At 43.0% G+C, this 20,819-nt stretch overlaps 2 protein-coding genes across 2 annotated transcripts; both read left to right on the top strand.

Annotated features, from left to right (window-relative positions):
• Positions 1-3,028: 3,028 nt before the first annotated feature.
• On the top strand, positions 3,029-7,877 carry Defb108b (defensin beta 108B). The gene is made up of 2 exons (XM_026381758.1): positions 3,029-3,086; positions 7,714-7,877. Exons 1-2 carry the CDS (start codon positions 3,029-3,031, stop codon positions 7,875-7,877), a joined length of 222 nt encoding a protein of 73 aa, XP_026237543.1.
• Positions 7,878-17,562: 9,685 nt separating this feature from the next.
• Defb130b (defensin beta 130B) lies at positions 17,563-20,496 on the top strand. The gene is made up of 2 exons (XM_026381759.1): positions 17,563-17,620; positions 20,315-20,496. The coding sequence occupies exons 1-2, from the start codon at positions 17,563-17,565 to the stop codon at positions 20,494-20,496; spliced, it is 240 nt and encodes a 79-aa protein (XP_026237544.1).
• Positions 20,497-20,819: the final 323 nt, after the last annotated feature.

A 20,819-nucleotide genomic window follows, 5' to 3' on the forward strand; every position in this document is an offset into this window, starting at 1 on the left:
CAATAGTGCTCATGGTGATTCTATGACTGAGATTACTAACCACTTTAGGGAAATAGAAGATTAAAATGTACAGGCTGCTTTTACTGATTGACAGGGATTTAAATTGCTATATTTTATAGGCCCAACAGAAATAGACAAATATATGTTTAGCCACTTTCCTTACTATGCCAATTATGAATGAAATTTGAGAGAGATAAAGAACCACAGAAAGAAAACTTTTCTTTAAAATCTTGTTCTTAATTGTTTATGGTCTTCTAAAAGGAGTCATGTGTGGGTACAGAGCTCAGTCCACATGCACCTGAGTATTGTCTGGAGCATTACCTAAAACACCATAAAAAACTTACTGCAACCTCTGCTCCTGGCTCCCTTTGTATTTCTTCCAAACAGAGGTAGAGCTGTTTCTAGTTTCTATACTACTTCTCTTCCATCAAAACCATCATAAAAATCTGTCAGGAAAAACTGTCAAGAAAACTTGGTTAATTGAGAAAGAGTTAAAATGCTTCCTTTTCTTGGAGGTGGCTTAAATGGGAAAATTGGGGGGGCGTTTTGTTTTTGTTTTGTTTTTTGAGAGAGAATTTTTTAACATTTATTTTTTAGTTTTTGGTGGACACAACATCTTTATTTTATTTTTTATGTGGTGCTGAGGATCGAACCCAGCGCCCCGTGCATGCCAGATGAGTGCACTGCCACTTGAGCCACATCCCCAGCCCTTAAAATTGTTTTTAAAGAATGCAAACTGTAATACTACAGGGATTTTATTAGTATGCAAATGCCCACACCTGAAAATACTTATAAACATGCAGGTGAGCACACACACACACACACACACACACACACACACAGGAAACACTTTTTCTTCTCTTTCCTTGTTTGTAGTACTAATTCAAATATATCCCTATCACATCATTGCCACACCAATGCCTGGAAATGCTGGGTTTCTGTTCTCATGACTAAAAAGCTCAGGGGTCACTCCAGTTGAACTGGGCTAACTGGGCTGCGAAAAATAACCACACAAGAGACACAAATACCTTTTTCTTTGGGGTTGCTGTAAAGGCTCCTCTGACCTTAAGGGTCCGCAGAAAGAGAGAGCAAGAGCACGCGCTGACCCCTTTTATTGGGGAGAAGCTATTCAAATGAGGCAAGGGGTCAGGTTTCAGGGGCTGAGTCTGTCTTCATGATGTCCACTGTCAGCAGGTTGACTGACTCCTGGGTAGGCCACACCCAAGGGCACAGTAAGAGAAGGGGACACACACAAGGCACTTCCATAGAAGATTCTATCCTAAACAGGGGAAGGGGTTATATTACAAAGGAACAGGTGAGTGTAGCTTCACCCATGGGGCTGTAACAAGACACACCCATTCACGAGACACCGACCCTCGGACCCAAGAAGGGTGCGGAAAGCTCTGCCACATTTCCGCAACTGAGTGCCTCAGCACCCAGCCAGGGAGTGTAACCCAGTCACATGTAAGGTTGGTCTCCTACATGGAAATTATTTTAACTAAATGCAAGGTCTCTGGATATTCTTCAAAAATCCTGATTATTAGAATTGCTTCTATGTTTCTGATGTTCCTCAAACACAAATCTAAGAAAGGACTCACCCAAACCCTCCAGAAAATGGACCGACCACACCAAAGATTCCAATGCAATTAAGTGTTTAGAAGTGATTGGCGGATCTGACACCAAGTGAGAGGGTATGGGGGGGGGTAGACCTGCTACCAACAGAGGATAGGGAAAGCCTGTCCTTTGAAGGCCGGCTCAGAAGGAGAAGCTCTCTCCTCTCGAGATTCAGCAGGGAAACCTGGTGGTTACTGCTCCTGGAGACATGGAGGCAGCTTCACTCCACTGTGGAGGTGAGTCTCAGTTTCATGACTGTATAAAATCTGAATGTTCATCAAATGCAGCTAATGCTAAAGTCCATTTGGGTCCTTCTCTACCTGCAGAGTCATCCTTGTCACCTTGCCCTGATGCACACTTAAATAAGAATTCAGCTCCTGTGGGGCCACTGCTGGCTCCTAGAGGGAAACTTTGTCTGAACTGGCAGAGACTGTCCGCAGCTGGTGCTGGGCTGCAGAACATGGGAAACACTTGCTATGTGAATGCAGCCCTGCAGTGCCTGACATACACACCTCCCCTGGCCAACTACATGCTGTCCCAGGAGCACTGCCAACGCTGTCCTCGTCACAGGGTCTGCATGCTGTGTGTGATGCAAGCCCATGTGACACAGGCTCTCCGCCACCCTGGGGATATCATTCAGCCCCTGCCTGCTTTGGTTGCTGCCTTCCACAAATCCCAGCAGGAAGATTCCCATGAATTTCTACTATTTATACTCAATGCTGTGCAGAAAGTATGTCTGCATGGACACATGTGCAGTGACATTTTACTGTCATGAGTTGTTCCCCTTGAAAGCAAGTTTTGAAGATAAATGACAACCTCATGCAACTTCTCACTCAGCTCTGAACAACACTCCAACCTGCTGGTAACCAGTGAGAAGTTCACAAGTTCATGGTGGAAGCAAATTCACATTCAGTATTTGGGAGAATGTTTACTGGCACAAAATGCAGTAAGCTCTCTACCATAAGCACAGTACATTAGAGAGGAGGCCAGGAGTGAGGGGGCCATCAGCCATTAACAAAGCCGAGAAGGCTGGGAGATGTTCACAAACCAAAGAACTCATCACTGAACTAAGCCAACTGGTCTTTTAACATGCCCAACTCACTGTGACTTAATATAGATGGATCTTTGTTCAGAAACTTTGATCTATTGCCAAGATGTTTGTAGATGATGTTCCTATTTAACGAGGTTTTCTGGTCAAAACTGCACCCACATGCTTACTGAACAGGGTGTCCAAGAAACCAAGGACTCAGCCTTCCCCGAAGGCCATTCTGCATGCACAGAATACCTCTGTCCATGCTCCCCTTCGTGAGGCCCAGATGGCAGCTTACCAAAGACCTTTTCCTGGTGCTAGAGCTGCAGACGAAGCTCTCACTGCCTCCTGGAGATGAAGCCAAGCTTTCTTCTTCCTCCAGCCATGAGGACCTCCATCCTCCTCTTTGCCCTTCTCTTCTTCATGAGCCAAGTTCTACCAGGTAACAAAATATACCTTGCAGGAGCTTTGTTAAGTGAAGAGTATCCAAGGTCATATGGGGATCCAATACTCAAAGAAAAAGCACCATCACCTATGCCCAGGCCAGGGGTTGCCCTAGGAAATCTGGAACACCCGATGGCTGAGAGACCCTTAACCACCTGACATGCCAGCTCTCAGCAACTCTCAGTTAGATGAAATCGGTCAAGGATGTTCCAAGGGTTGAAATCCTCTTAAGCCATCATTAAACCTTAATGTAATTAGGCAAGTTTACTAGCAGCTTCTAAACCTAGATGACAAGAAATGGGGCAGCATTCTCCCAAATACTGATCTCCAAAACTCCTTTATTACTTTAGCAACAGTTAGTCATTTGAAGACACCGGCAGAAGATCCATGCCAGAGCTATAGTGGGCACAGGCAGAAGGGAGAAGGGTTTGGTGGGAGCAGTCTCCTTCAAAGCATTGCTACAGCCTAAGAAGTATCAGTCCATCGGCCTCTACACTGTTGACCCTTGGGCTTGACTCTGCTCTTCCAGGCTCATCCCATCCCCTGACTCTGTCTCTGATCAACATTTAACCTGCTGAACAGACCTCAGTCGCAGGGATCAATGATGACCCTGAAACAGAGCCTTCTCCTGCACTCAGCATGACACAAATGACACGCTTTGCATAGACACGCTTTGAAGCAATGTGTGCAGAGCTTCCTGCTTTTACCCCAGGTCCCAGGATACTGAAAATAGATCAGGTCTTTTCCTACAACTCCTGAATAAGTAAATTCAATGAAAAATATGCAACTTACTGCTTGATGAGAAGACACTTCTCTGTATGTCCCTGACCTTTTCCCTGCTCTTTCCACTCTCAAGGTCCTGCATTCTTGGGAAAGATGAGAAGGTACTTCTCTAATGCCAAGCAGTAAGTTGCATATTCTTCCTTGAATCTACTTATTCAGGCAATACCGTGTGTGTGTGTGTGTGTGTGTGTGTGTGTGTGTGTGTGTGTGTAGTACATCCTCCATTCATCTCTCCATATGGTTTTGGGGTGAACAAATGGCTGGTCTGGAACCAGGTCCTCAGGGCTGAGGTTAAATACTCCCTCACACTGTGAAGAGCAGTGTGTAGATTAACTGAAATTCTTATGAGTGGCCTCAATAATAGTTTCTATTCTTTGAAGAGAAGAAAAAATTTTTTAAGCTGGTGCAAAACTATTTTTAACAAAACCAAAGCAGGTTAGCTTTGTCACAGTTAGTACAGCAGCTATGATAGCTCAGATCCTATGAAATCATTTTGCAACCAGATGAGGAAGAGCCTCAGAGATATCTGGTCCATTTTTCCTGTTCTACAGGGGGGACAATTACAGTCCTGTTCAGCAGTGTGCCTCCCTCAAGGGGAAAGAGTAAGCTGCAAGCTGCAGTCAGGGCTGCTTCTTCCCATCCTGGCGTGTTCTACACCTTCCACTGCTGGGTCCTGCCGTCCTTCCTCCTTTGCATAACCCTACAGAGACTGACTACAGGGGACAGCAAGTCCAATCCTATTAGCTCAGGAGCTCACAAAGCTGGTGGGATGCTTGTCCTTGTGGCATTACTCAAGACCCATCCAATTAGCACTGAGCATTCCCCTTGCTAAACATGGGTTTGAAGGAAAAATAAATTTAAAATATTTTAAAATTTATATGCCCAGAACATGAATGCTTCTAGTTCAGCTTTAACAATTCCAAATTCAGAAAACCTTATTTTGTATTCATTGTCACTCAAACTTTTTTTTTATTGTCACTCTAACAAGTCAAAGGAAAGTGATGTGGTAGAAGAGAGAGGCGAGGGCATTACTTAGGGTCAGGATGGAATGCAGTGAGATGGGGAGGAGCAAGCTGACGACGCAGGAAGACAGGTCCTCTCTGGTGGTCCTCAGGGGGACATTGGCAGCAGGATTGCAGGTTTTTATCCGGGAAGGTGGAGAGGTGAGGAGGATGCAGAGAGGAGTAAGATGCAGAAATAGAATGGGACTTAGGCACAAGCATGGCTCTGTCCCTACCACCCCCTCACTGGACCACAGGTGCTCTCGGGTGAGCTGCTTCCTTCTCCCGGTCTCATTTCCTCTTAGGGAAGTGGTTAGACACGACAATCTGTGGTGTTCATGATAAATCTAAATTTTGTTTCTACAGCAATTAGCTAAACACATGGGTTCAGTGGGGAAACGTCAATTAAAAATATTTTAAGACTGATGCAGTGGTGCAACCCTATAATAGCAGCAACTCAGGAGGCTGAGGCTGGAGGATCACAAGTTCAAGGCTAGCCTGAGCAGCAACCTAACAAGAACCTGTCTAAAATAATTTTTTTTTTAAATTTTTTTAGTTGTTGATATTTATATGCCATCCTGAGAATTGAACCCAGTGCCTCACATATGCCAGGCAAGTGTGTTACACTGAGTCATAGCTCCAGCTTCTAAAATAAAATCTTTTTAAATAGACTGGGTATGTAGCTCAGTGACAGAGCACCACCAGGTTCAGTTGCCAGTACTATATATAAATATATATATATATATTCTTTATTAATTATATAAAATATTTATTATATATTTATATAATGTATATGTGTGTATAATGTATATATGTGTGTGTATGTGTGTGTGTGTGTATATATATATCTACAGCTAATTGATGCTTTTAGTGCAGCTTTAAAACTTACAAATTTAGAAAAACTCATTCCTTTTTTTAAACATTTCCTCAAACAAAATAGAGGAAAACAATGTGGCCAAACAGAGGCGAGGGAATCCTTGCTGTCAAAATGGAATACAGCGAGATTGGGGAAGAACGGCGTGGCTTCTATATTTACTGTGCACGGTTTATGGGAAAGAACAAAGAAAAGAAAGAAATGCACTTGAATTCCTAGCAATGTTTTTACAAAGTCCTGCGGTTTGGAGATTTAACGCTCAATATATTCCACTGTGCACAAGACAGCACAGGACAGGTGTACCTCGAGTAAGAGGAAATGTCTACACTAGCATTTCTCTGTGGTCGATTCTGGGATACACATACAGAGAAGAACAAGACGAGAGTCCTGCCCTAAAGGGATCCTTCACAGGCGAGTAAGGCCAGAGCAGGGAACCGCAGCCGTGGTAGAGGGCAAGGAGGGCCAGCAGAGGGCGCGCACGAGGTTCAGCAGGCTCCTGGGCCAGTCGGGGATCCCTGGCTTCATCTTCAGCCATAGACAGACCTGGTACAGTGGGCTGCTCTTCGCCTAAGGCTAACGGAAGCCTCCCTCCATCACTGCTGACTAGTGAAGACAAGGTGCACAGGTCAGGAATCCCAGAGCCCAGATTTCTGCCGGTTTCTATATAGTGCTCAACACTTAGAATGACCGTCAGTTTTTATTTTTTTCTGAAACCTACACCATTAAAACTGTTTCCCAGTTCACATTTTCGGTAAAAATACGATGTTGCCTATTTGATCTTTACATCCATTCACCAATTTGTTGTATGAACATTGAAGGGTTTAAGTCAATTTAATGCACCTGGGTTTCAGTTCAGTTCAGTTCAATTCGGTAGACATTTATTTAATATAAACTAGATTCAAGAATTGGCCTTTGTATTTGGGAACACACACACACACACAAAAAAAAACACAATAACAACAACAAAAAACCTGAAAGTTTTAGTTTGCTACCCCTCTTCCTGGAAAAGCTGCTGTGTTACACACACACAGGAGGCAGCTCCAAATTAAGCTACTTTTTAAAACTGAGCACATCAGTGTGGGTGACCCATCCCCATAACCCACCCCTGGGACAGTGATATCCACCCCCCCTTCCACATTTTTTCTGATCAGGAATATCTCAGGTCATAAATCACATACTACTCAATGTCTGAACAAGTACATTTGAATGTCTCACTCCCAATGCAGCGGGAGGCTCCAGAGAGGCACTGCAGCCTCCAGCTCCAGGGGGCTGAGGGGGGTGAAGGAAGCACCAGGCTGAGGCACAACCGAGACCGCGTGCTACATACGCAGGAATATGGTGCCAGCTCCCAGGGAAAGAGCCTGTTACCCATTTCATCGAAGTATATTTTCTTACTGTCTTTTAGATCTGTTTTTCAGCTCCCCTTTTCAAAGATGCACAGACAGACAGAGACAGATAGATAGATGTGATATTATGACATCATATATTCTGTGTGACCACCAGCACAGCAATATCTGAGGACACAAAACAAATGCTATTCAATGTTTCCAATAGGACATGTCTTGGGTCCTATTCCTTTTCTCTAAAACCTTTCTTCTGTGCTAGAAAATTTGGTGGTACTAAAAGTAATATTAAGCAGGACTGGTCCAGGTCTTCCGTCAGAGTCAGGAGATAGGAAAGTCAGATGAGTGAACTGAGTGCAGTGTGCGTGCCCAGGGCCCATAAAGGCAGGAGGGCCACTCAGCTGTAGCCTTCTGCTACTCCGTGCACCCAAGGTTGCCAGATTTTTTCAAGAGAAATTTCCAAACTTTTATGTGACACCAGATTTTTAACTGTTGGTGTAAGAAATCAAATAACAAGAAATGTCTACACAAAACTGTTCCCAGACCCTGCCCTCTCACCCCCTTGAACTTAATAAAAACTCAGAAGAACAATAAATGATTAAAACAATTCTCCTCTGTGCACAGTCAGGGGCAGATTCAAGGAAATCTGTGAGCGACCCAACGGATCCTGCCGAAATAACTGCATCTCAACCGAGGTCTACGTGGGGAGGTGTTTGGACGGCAACCCGTGCTGCCTGCCTTTGGGGAACCAACCTGGAATCAGGGGCACCGTACCCCAGGATCACTAAGCCTTCTGTTTGGATCGTTTGTTCTCTCTGCGCCCCCATCTCCTCCTCTCTTTCCCTCTCTTTTCCTTTTTTTTCTTTTTTTACTCATCTCTCTTTTTTTCCTCATCTCTCTCTTTTTCTCACAAGGATTCTTGCTGAATGCTCAATAAATAATAAAGCAAGACTAGCAAACGCAACATTTGTTTTTAAATCATGTTCCTTACCATCCCTTGATCACGGTCTGGTTCTCAGCCATTGCATCCCCTTTCTTGTCTGGATGAGCTCCTGGGGTAGGGTGGGGGGACTCAGTCACACCCGCTGCTTTTGCCCAGCCCGCAGCCCTCCCTGTGCATCTGAGGAGACTCCGTCCCTCTCCCAGCTTCCTCCTTCCACGCAACCTGCGGAGGCCCCCTCACCAAAAAAAGGGTAGCATGTGCAATCAAATTTCCCCAAATCGGACTCGCCGGAAGCCCGAATCCTGAACAGAGTGAAGCCCACATGGAAGGCCGTTTCTTTTGCACCCCTTTCAAAGGCAGTGCTTGGGTCTGCCAGGCCCTCATAGCTGCCACCAGTCCTCTAGCCCCCCACCCCGCCCCGCTTCCCCTGAGCACAACCATCGAGCATTTCCTTCCACCTTGTAAACCACCACGTGGCTCCCTATGGCTGCTTAACCGATCACCACAGACTTAGTGGCTTAAAGCCATACAGTTTTATCATCTGTCGGGTCTGGGAATTACAAGTTTGACAGGGATCTCGATGGGCCCAAATCAAGGTGTCCGTGGGGCCCAGCTCTCCCGGAGGCCCTCTGCTTCCCATCCTCTGCCTCTCTTCCAGCTAGGGTGGCCTGCTCCCAAGAACACTTGCTCCCTTCCCACCTTTCAGCACTCCTGGGTTGAGTCCTTCTCACACACGTTTCTGAACTTAGCTCCTGACTTTCTGTTTCATTTTCTAGGATTCTTGCAATTACTTTGCGTCCACCTGCGTAATCCAAGGTGAGCTATTTTAAATTCAGCTGACTAGCAGCCTTAATTCCACCTTTGTCACGTAAGATGATGTGCTCACAGGTTCCAGGGATAAGACATGGACAACTGGGGAGGGCATGTTTAAACCTCCTCCTGCAGCCACGGAGGGACTTTTCTACACACCACTATTTCGTTGAACTTAAGCAAGTTGCTGTGTGTAAAGAATCTCATTGATAGTTTCCTTTCCTTGTGTGTGAAGTTGTGGAGACACACACACACACACACACACACACACACACACTTGTTGCAGAAAGCGGATAGAATCAACATATTTTAAGGCATATTTACCAGATTTTAGACTCCACTAGGTCTAATTTGGCCAAAAGAGAATGTTAAGTTGTGCTACATGGGCCACTCCAAACCTCTGAGAGTTCATCATGTTGGACTCAGAATCTCAGAAACTGAGGCATATTTCAGCACAACTCAACTCTTGCTGAGGTGCCATGTTTTCCGCAGTGCTACTCCTGAAATCACGTCCCCAGCTAAGTCTTTTAACATACTTTTGCACTTGGTGGAAGCACCTGTCTAAAGAGAATTCTTCGGGACATGCAAGTGTGTTGCCGCCACGGATTTTACCCTCACATTGGGATCGAGTCTTTCTTCCTAAGTTCTGTGACAAATTTATACACAGCTCTGTTATTAAAATAGATCCCTTTGACTCACTCTTATCCCTCCATAATTTTTATTCATTTTGAACAAGGTGTCTTGGCCATACCTAAGAATCACCTGAAATTATTCATCTTGTTTCACTCTGTCAGCACTAATTATTAAACCCATTAATCAAAATAATGATTGATAATATTTTAATGCTAAATTATGTTTGCTGCTTTTCTTCCCTTTTTGCCCCAGATTTCTCTTTCTCTCCTTGTCTAACATGGTAGGGCAGAGGCTGAAAGCACCGAGCATGCTATGCTTAAAGAACTTAAGTGCTTAGGATAATTGGGTGTAGGACAGAAGGACTGAAAGATGTGATGGGATCATTCAGGGAACATTTCCGACAGAAGAGATAGTGATAATGGCCGTGCCTGTCCCACCAACCAGAAAGGAACTCTCCTGCCTAATAGACGAGATGAAAGAATGCTTAGGGTCCCAGATCACTGAAACCCAGATCCTGTACCCTGGAACGACCACAGCGATGAGAACTCAGGGAATATCTACATGTAGGGAATCACAAGAAGCCTCACAAAAATTGCTATCTCCCCAGGCCAATAATAGCTATGTATTACTCTACACAAAGCAGTGGTCTATGAGAATTACCTATCACAACTTGTTCAAATAAGTTATCATGAATGGCTACCCTAGTCAATTAAACTGTACTTATCTACATTCCACAGATAAGGACTCTGAAACACATACTGATTATGTAACTTGTGAAAGCCACATAATTAATGGATGGGATTTAAAACCAGATGGACTTTTCTCTTGACCATTATACTACACTGCCTTCAAATAGTGCCTGCTATATTAGTATGAACTCAGTCAAGAGAGACATTTGAACAGGTAGAATTTCCTATAAAAAAACTACTGATTACAATTAGTATAGAAATGATATGGGAATGGTTGGTAAAAAGTAAAGAGACTTTTAAAGAATATCGGATACACAAATGTTAGGTGCTAATCCCTATAGCTGAGATGGAGTATCCAGGGGACACCATTCACCACTCCTGGCTTAATACCAAGGTCAAGTCCTGGAGGACACCGCTATGAGTTACTGAAACAAAGAGTTTCTGTGACACTGCCCCCTGGGCATGACCAGAAATCTTAGTTCTGATTTGGATATGATCTGACCCAAATGTTTCAAGTGCTGGAAGTGTGGCCCCCAGTGTGGTGATGTTGAAAGGTGGTAGAAGCTTTAAGAGGTGGGGCCTGGTGGAAGGTAATTTTGTCATGGGGGCTCCACCTTGGGGAATGGGTTCATGCTGTCTTGTGGGATTGGCTTAGCTGGTGGGAGTGGCTAAGCTCCTCAACAGGGAGTTGTAATAAAAGGAGTGAGTCTAGACATACCTCAACCCTAGCTTCCTTGCCCCCAAACATGCCCCTTCTGCCGTGATGCACCCAGAGGCCTACACCAGGATGCTGGTGCCCTGGTATCTCGACCCTCCAACCATCAGAATTGTGAGCCAAATAAACCTCTTTATAAGTTACCCAGCCTCCAGTATTATGTTATAGCCACACATTAAAAAAAAAAAAAAGAGTAAGACTTTTACCATTTAGAGTGTCAGAAAAAGCTGACTATATGATGGTATTTCACCAGAAGCAATCCACTGTAAAAACTACACTCCAGGAAAAGCAGCTGTTGGGTGCTCCTGACTCCTATATACTGAAGGAGATGGGAGCTTGAAAAGTAAGGTGCTGCGGAAGCTTGATTCTGAACATGCTACCGTGCTGCAGGAGCCTGCAAGGGGTGGGGGTGGGGGTGGGGGGGAGAAGCCCTGTGCCCTACAGGGAAGGAGTGCTGGAGAGCAGGTACAGACTCAGGAGCCAAAGGCTTGCCTCCCACTGTTTCATTCCATTGCCCTCTACCGACAAGATTTAATATTGCGTTAGCTGCAAAGGAAAATATTTAAAGAACCCAGATCCATTGTTACAGAGAAGGCCCAAAGGGTAAATGTGCAGGGAAGAGGCAAAGTGATGGACCTGGCCCAATTCCATCTCAAGATTGGGAGCCTCATCACAAAGTCATGAAAAGTTGGTTTCTGTTTTACTATAAATTACTGCGACTTCTAAACTTGTTTGGAATTCCTGCCCATGCCTTGAACTCACCCATGCCTGGCTTTTCCTGACCAGATAACAACTCTATCTAAAACCTCAGTGGCGTCTCATAAATTCTAGTATTGGGATCTAAATGTATTCTCTGCCTTGAAATGTTAAGCCACGTGGATCATTAACCTACTATCTGCCTTTGTATTATGCTTGTCAAAATCCTGTTATCTGTAAGTTCTCAAGACACCCCCCTTTGCAACTTTTTGTGCTGTAAAATCTCGTTCTTGGAGAGCGGGGGGGTCTGGTCTCTAGCCCATGTTAGGGAAGACAGTCGCGATCAGCTTTCTTTGTGTACTCAAGTACAAGCTTGCTTTAATTTGATTTAAAATTGGAGTTGGTGGTCTTTTCTTTGTGTCAAGGTTCAAAAAAAAGTTCACTGCCTTTTACTGTGCAACTTGCACAGGTACTCCCGTGCTCACATTGAATCCTCACATAGAAAAATACATATTTGTTTACCTAACAATATGCCACTGTCACTCTGATTTCCTCACCCTTGCCCCAAAATGGGAGACACACAGTCCTCAAAATTGTGATAATTAGAGGAATGTGATGGTGCACACTTGTAATCTGAGCAACTTGGGAGGCTAAGGCAAGAAGATGCAAGTTCAAGGCCAGCTTCAGTAATTTAACTAGACCCTGTCTCAAAATAAAGAATAAAGAAGGTCTGGGGATACAGCTCGGTGGCAGAGCCCCCCTGATATCTGTCATCAGTACTAAATCATCATCATCATCATCATCATCATCATCATCATCATCATCGCCTTCTCTAGATGGCTTCTCCAAACTCCTTCCACAAACTGATTCCGAAGGCGTCTGAGCCCCCCGGCCAGGGGTACTCACAGAAACAGCCCCTCTCCAGCAACAATCACCTTTCCATTGCTGTGAAATATGCCTGAGGTCATCAACCTAGAAGGAGGAAAACTGACTTTGGCTCATAGTCCCAGAAGTGTCAGTCCATTGTCATTTGGCCCCTTTGTTTGGGGCCTGTGACAAGCAGAGTACCATGATTGAGAGTGTATGGCCCAACAAAACTGCTCCCCTGGGGCCCTGGGAAGCAGAAGGAAGGAGAAAGGAGGGGCCAGGATCCCAGCTCTCCTTCAGGGCACATCCCATGACCTCACTTCCTTCCACGAGTTCTGAGGTCACGCCACCTGCCACAGTGCTGCAGAGAGCGGGTTTGGGATGAGTGGGTGGAACCCGGGACATCTTAGTGCAGAGATGGGTAGGGTGCCATAATCTTAGACACAAATCATTGTACATTTGTCAGAATTTACAGAACATACAACACAAAAGCGAATTCTCATGTGAAATATGGACTCTGGGTAACAATGATGTGTCAGTGTTTGTTTCCTGATTTTTGACAAACCTACCACAGTCATGAGGGATCAACTGTGCAGAGGCTGTGTGTGGGGTCAGTGGGAGGGTGTATGTGGGAACTCATTCAACTTTTCCATGGACCTAAAATTTCCCTAAAACTTAAAATCTACTCATTAAAAAAAAAGAAGAAGAAGAAGAAGAAAGTAACTTCACACAAAAGCTGAAGAAGTAGGCTCAAAAAAAAAAAAGAATGTATCTATGAACCCTGAACACAATGCATGAAATCCTGCATCCAATTTGAGATTGTGAAAAGCTAATAGTAGCATAATCATAGAAAAAGAAGGCCATGATTTGAGGGGAAACATTTATGCTTTTTATTAAATTTTTAAAAATTGTGATGCCTAAGGAGTCTTTAGGGTTTAGTTTTCAGGCTATTTTAAAATATGGAATAAATTACTTTTATGTTTTAAAAAATGGGTACTGAGTGTGATATCAAAAAGTTGGAGGAGTAGGAGACGCCATCCTTCATGCCCCACCAGGAGAGATATTTAGATAACTATCTGTGACTCCAAAGAGCCTTGGGAGGCTCAAGGTTTACGGTGATCCTAAAGTAACACAATGTAGGAAAAAGAAAGAAAGAAAGAAAATTGGAGGACAACTGCATTGCTGAGAGAGGGGCACACCTGAGATATCTGCAGATGGCCAGGAACAAGTGGTGAGGACTGTGGGTACCAGCTGCAGGGTGGGTGCACCAACACCCGTTGCTGCCGCAAACTCCAGGATAGGAGACACTGTATACATAACTCCCCCAAGAAAGGCCCCTTTGGTGCTGTCCTGATGCTGTGATCACCATCCTTATCAGCCCTGCACATCCCCTGTACCCCAAGGCAATGGCCACTCCACACACATCTGCACTCCAGATCTTGGCTCTGCAGACACACTACATTGTCTCTGGCTGTGGACTCCTCTCACTATTCCTTAAACTCAAATTCCTCAGACTCAAATATCAGAGGCACTGCCGTAGTGAGCTAGCCCACACCCTAAGCCCAGATCCATTATTGCTCCATGTTTCCGACGCCAGCTACATGACTGTTCCATCAGCACCTGTGCTACAGACACTGGAGCTGACAATAAAGCAGAACATGTTCATGTTCCAGTCTTCAGGGCATCAGTGATTTATCAAATGCCCACATTCCAGACCCTGCTTTTGCGGCTGTTCCAGAAGCACCTGCAACTCTGACCCAGGGCCACCGTAGCACTGCACACATACATAGGCCGGGGTGCACACACACACACACACACACACATGCATGCTGTCATGCACTTGTAGCTTACAAACCATTACCAACATGACAGCATGGGTGCCTACATGCTGCCTACCAGTACCACAGCTTCCCTGGACTCCAGCCCTGGTCTCTCCACAAGTGCCTGCTCCAGACCTCAACTCCATCACTGCACCACAGGTGCCAGGTGTCAGACACCAGGACCACTGCCACTCTGTGCAAGTCCATGAGCCAGATCCAGTGCCAAGAGGATACCCTCAACCACATACCCCCCACAAAAGAAAAGGAGATCAGGGGGACCCCAGCAGCATTCACCACCAAAACCCGCAGCACTGATTGCCACTTTAGATACCAGAGCTATGGCAGATGAGGACCCCTGAAATCATTGCTAACTACCTCATTTGATAGAACTACACAGGGACTGTGCCTCTATGTCTTCCCTGGAGTGGAAACTACCACTTCACCCAACCAGCACTCATCCATAGGAGAAAATCTTCTCCCACAAACACCATCCTGTAAAATCTGGGAGTGGTGACTGCGCCATCCAATGTACATATATTAATGAAAAAAGGGAAGAAGAAAGAAAGAAAAACTGAATAAACATGACACCAGCCAAGTAACCATAATTTTTGAGTACCAACCCCAGAGAAATGGAAATCTATGAACTGACTGGCAAATCATTCAAAATATTTGTTTTAAGGTATTTCAGCAAGAAAGAAGAGGGCACAGAGAGATGACACAGTGAAATCAGGAAAACACCCTACCTACAAAATTCAACATAAAAAAGAACCAAACAGAATTCTAAACTGAAGACTATAATGAATGAAATGAAACATTCAATATAGAGTATCCAAACCAGAATTTATCAAGTAGAAAAAAGTGTCTGTCAACTCAGAAAATATTCAGAGGAGAAAAAGTGAAAAGAATGACAAAAAACAACCTCCAGGATTTATAGGGCACCATCAAGAGAACTACCATTGGCATTATGAGAGTTATTGATGAGAAGACAGAAAGCTTACCAAAGGAAAGAAACTGGAACATATGAACATCCAGGTCTAGGAAATTAAAAAGTTTCCAAACATGTTCAACCCACAGAGACATTAAACATTATACAAAGACATTAAACATTAAGACAGCATGGTATTGGCATAAAGGATCAAGGTAGCAAAATAGAAGTACATGAATAACCCAAGCATTCACAACCACTGCTTCTCAACAAAGGAGTCAAAAACATACAATGGAGAAAAGATAGCCTCTTCAATAAATGGTGCTCAGAAAACTGAATATACACATGCAAAAGAGTAAAACTAGACCTCTCTTACCCTGAACAAAACCAACTCAAAATGAACCAAAGACTCCAACTATGAAAATACTAAAATAAAACAAAGGTAACACTTCAACATATTAGAGTAGGCAAAGATAATTTGAATGGGAGCCCAAAGCAAAGGCAATAAAAGCAAAACTAGACAAATGGAATTACATCAACCTAAACAGCTTCTGCATAGCTAAAGAAACAATCAACAGAGTCAACAGACAACCTACAGAATAGGATAAAATATTTGCAAACTGTTTATCTGACAAGGGATTAAATTCCAGAATTTGTGAGGAACTCAAACAATTCAGTAGCAAAAAAAAAAAAAAAAAGAAAATAAGAAAAAAAGAAGAAGGAGGAAGAGGGGCAGGGGGAAGTAATAGTGGAGGAAGAAGAAGGATGGCTATTATCAAAAAGACAAAAAAATTACCAATGTTAGTGAGGATATGGAAAATGAAAACTCATACCTGTTGGTGGGAATGTAGATTAGTACATCCACTATTAAAATACCCCATGGAGAGAATATCATGCTAAGTGAAGTAAGCCAATCCCAAAGAACCAAAGGCCGAATGTTTTCTTTGATAAGTGGATGCTGATCCATAATGGGGGGCAGGGGGGCAATGGAGGAATGGAGGAAATTTGGATTGAGCAGAGGGGAGGGAAGGGAAGGGTGTTGGGTGGGGGAAGATGGTGGAATGAGATGGACATTATTACCCCTATGTATGGGTATGATTTCATGAATGGTGTGATTCTACATCACCAACAACAGAGAAATGAAAAGTTGTGCTCCATTTGTGCCAAAAATTAAAATAAAATTAATTAATTAAAAAAAACAAACCTCATGGAGCTCCCTCAAGAATTAAAAGGAAAACTACCATATGATCCTACAATCCCACTACATTATATTTTTCAAAGGAAATGACATCATTTCATTAAAAAGATACCTGACTCTGATTGTTTATTGCAACACTATTCACAATAGCCTACTTATGGAATCACCCTAAGAATCCAATAACAAATGAATAAAGAACATGTGGAATGTATATCCAATGAACAGCTGTTTACCGTTTAAAAAATGCATGAAATCCCATCATTTGTAGGACTATGGATGGAACTGAAGATAACAATATTGAGTAAAATAAGTCAGGTACAGAAAAACAAATACCACATGATTTCACTCCACTGAGTTCTTTAAATGAATTGGACACTTTACCAAACCAGCAAAACTCTTTTCAGGATGTTTCCCAAAGGATTCTGACATTGTTGTCATTTGTGAAACAGAAGAAACTGGAGAACATTACGTTAAGTGAAATAAGCCAGGCACAGAAATACAAATATGGCATATTCTCAATCATTTGTGGAAAGTAAAAAACTTTGTCACATAGAAGTAGAGACTAGAATAAAATTAACTAGAGATGGGAAGGGGACAGAAAGTGGAGAAGGTAAGAAAGTACCAACCACAGAGTAGGGGAAGACAACACAAGAGAGCTGTCATCTACAGCCATTAATTAATTGTACATCAAAAAAGTAAAGAAGGAAAAAAGAGAAAAAATAGAGGAGAGTTTGAAGCTTTCCAATAGAAATTATAATATTTAAGAAAATGGAAATTCTATGTACCCTGATTTGGTCATTATGTATTATATGCACATATTGAATTACAACAGTATCTTCCATATATAAATGCAAATATCATATCCCAGTTTAAAAACTTTAAAAAAGAAGAAATAAGAAATTATTTTTTAAAAGTTTTTACAGAAAGAAAAGTGGCTAAAGGTACTGATTTCTAGTGAAATTGAGAACCCAGAGATTAGCCATCTGATTTCCTATGATTAGGTTAATCTGTTACCAAATTTAGAGATTCTGAGGTTTGGAATTATTCCAACGGAAGTTGTTTATTTCTTCACTTGTTAAGCTTCACTGACCAAGGGGAACCTCAGGCCCCCAGAAATAAATAAAAGCCCTGAGTTTCACCATCACTGACCGCTCACCACTCTACTGGGCACACAACCATGAGAGTCTGTTCCCTTCTTTGTTTTCTCTTCCTCTTTGTGACTATAACACCAAAAGGTAAGATGGTGAAATTATTGTAGAGGTGAGTTCTTAAGAAACCCACTCAGATGCACATAACTCTGATGCAATGCATGGCCTTGGGTACTCAGAAGTCTAACACGTCCCTAGAACTGATGAGGTCAAAATTAAGGAGCAAACCAAGGAGTTCCATTAACCTAAAGTGGAGCCCAAAAGCTCCATGATTAGAAAATAGGACCCAAAGAGAGAACTAGAAGTACAGAAGCCTGGCCATGAGACTTAAGGCTTAATATAAAAACTGGGCACAAGGGCACCAGTCTCCTAAAAGGAAAACAAAAATGGCAGCCATTGGTTCAGACTTGGTTATGGAAAGGAAGAATATGGAGTCTATTAGTGAAAACATGTGTGAAAGGTAAAAGTTAGGCCAATAAGATAGAGCTCAACAAGAAAGGATTGCATCAAGTTACACAACACCAGTATAAATTGAGGATCAGAGGAATTTGGAGACAATATAAACAATGGAATGAAGCTCCAAAGAAACAAATTTATAAGCATAAGACAGATGATTCAGAAGTTTGAATGTTAGAATGTGGAATCAAAGTGAGAAGGTAATATGATCATCTCTGGCTGTTTCATCCAGATCCTGGGAGACCTGACAAAATTTTCTCCATTATTTATGGCAAGACGTTCACATCTTTCAGACTAATGTCTGTGGGCACTGAACTTGATTTCTTTCTTGATTCATCTCTAAAATTCTTTTAAGTACAATTGAAGCCACTCACTTGTTTAATCCTCTGAAGCTGTTAGAGAGTCATTTGCTCCATTGCTCTATATGTCTATGATAATGTCAATAAGTCTGAAAATAAATTTCAGTATCTAAGGAGGAATATTCTTCTTTATGAATCAAGTAATTTTATATTATCTTCTTGACTTGAAAAAGTTCCATGGGCATGTCACAGTCATTGGCAAAAGACTGGCAAAACAACTCTTTGACTTTCTGTTCTGAAGATATTGCCTCAAATTAAACATTACATTTAGCAGGAAGCACAGCACCAACGGGATGAATCATTTTTGCTCCTTTTTTAGCACAGTTCATACATTCCACCTCACTCTGCATGGGATACCTCCAAGTTCATATGACACAGGACTGCCTCTTCCTCTGTTTTTTCTGGTGCTAATAACTCTTCACTTTAGCTTCATTAAAAACCTGACTGTCAGCTGGGTTCTGTTGTGCATAATTCCAGCAACTTAGGAGGCTGAGGCATGAGGATCTCAAGTTCAAGGCCAGCCTCAGAAACTTTTTGTCTCAAAAAAGTAAAAAGGGCTATAGATATGTCTCAATGGTAGACCACCCCTAAGAAATCTCCAGTACCTCAAGGGGGAAAAAAAGAAAAAGGAAAGAAAAAGCAAAACTTGTAATTGTTATCAGATATTGCACTAAATGCATGGGAAGTAACAAGACCAACAGCGGCACCAGGTCCAGCAGGCCACTGGGCAGGAAGTCTGCGCCCTGTGAAGACCCAGAGCTGAGTAGTGACTTCCATGACTGGCTGGTGAGACTGTTCTTCTCCTGAAAGACAGCCACTTTCTCTTCCAGAAAAAGTGGGCAGAGTGGGAAGTATTAGCAGGATATTATCCAACTCCCCTATCATTCCATTCTCTTTGCTGCACAAAGACCCTGAGTTTCGAATCTACTAGCCTAACAGCAGAGTGTAAGAAAACCTCGCTGAGTGGACGCTGCCCTGGAGGGGGCACTGGCTCACCTGACTGGAAATATTTTGCTACAGAGTAGAGAAACAATAATGATAACCTAGAGTTTAAGTATAAAACAACAACAAAAATATTCAGATCCCAAAAAGCCATCAAACTGTTCGTCAAACCACAGAGGTGAGGCATCCCAAGGAGCCCTTCAGAGCTAGTGTATCACAAGATATAAAAAACAAAGTGAGAGCAAGGTGGCTTCAGAGGATGGTCAGAACTCACTTCTACTAAGGGACATGAACAGAAGTGTCTCTTATGTAATGTCCTTCATGTCCCCCAGGGGAAAGAATGAACCCTGGTTATCCTGGAAAGACAAGAAGAAGGGACTAAAACTACAGACGACTGAGCTGTGTGCTCAGACCTAGCATACAGACATAGCACCTGAGCTATGTGCTCTTCAGCACCAGTGTGAATTCAGACACACACGCACGCACACCACAGAGTTCTGAAGTGAGAACAGTTAAGATGAAGGATTGGTATATTTCTGTAAAAGGAGATGAAGTGAGACCATATGCCATTGGATAGGCATGATGCAGGCACAGACAGGAGTAAGGGTGGGTACCACTTTTGAAATGGTGCTTCTTGGTGGACACTGTGCATTGTAGCATTGTGCATAGAACAATCTGTTGGAGAAGAAACTTACAATACTGTGCCTTACACACTAAATTCCTCAGGGAACTTCCTAGTCAAGCAACAGTAACATACAGTCCCACACCTTTCAAAATGTACTGCTCCAGGCAAAGGCTATATCTCTGAAATCTTTTAAAAATCAGCCTACCCCTCCAAGGTGCGTATAATCTCACACTTCGAGCCCCTCTCCTTAAAAATGTTGAGCTTCATCTATATCCGATCCTTTCGTGTAGGCAATATGTGCCCCTGTTCCAAAGCCATCCTTCTGGAGGTTTATTGCTTTATGTACATTTCCAACCATTTGAGAGTGAATTAATGATTGTCAAATCTCTTCCTGTGCAGGAAAGTCTGGTGTTATCCCAGGAGAAAAGCAGTGCATCGCTTTGCAAGGGATGTGCAGGGATTTCGCATGCACACCTTTAGATGACATCATTGGTGTATGCAATGATAAGAAAAAGTGTTGTAGAAAGTGGTGGATATTTGAACCCTACCCAACACCAGTTCCCAAAGGAAAATCTCCTTAGATTGGAGCAAACTGGAAGCCCTTCAAACTGTGGAATGCATGAGCAACTGCAAACATCTTGAACCAAACTTACTTTTCTCCCTTGACCACAAATAAATATTGTCCTAACTCCACAGGTCCCTGGGGTATTTCTTCTCAATGTACATTCAATCCTCTTAAAAATGAAAAGAATAGCCCCATGTGGTAGCCCCTCTCTGTAATCCCAGCAGCTCAGGAGGATCTCAATTTCAAAGCTAGCCTCAGCAACTTAACAAGATCCTAAGCAACTCAGTGAGACCGTGTCTCTAAATAAATAAAATATTTAAAAAGGGCTGTGGATGTGGT

This window comes from Urocitellus parryii, chromosome 14 (genome assembly GCF_045843805.1).
Source record: "Urocitellus parryii isolate mUroPar1 chromosome 14, mUroPar1.hap1, whole genome shotgun sequence".
Taxonomy (NCBI): domain Eukaryota; kingdom Metazoa; phylum Chordata; class Mammalia; order Rodentia; family Sciuridae; genus Urocitellus; species Urocitellus parryii.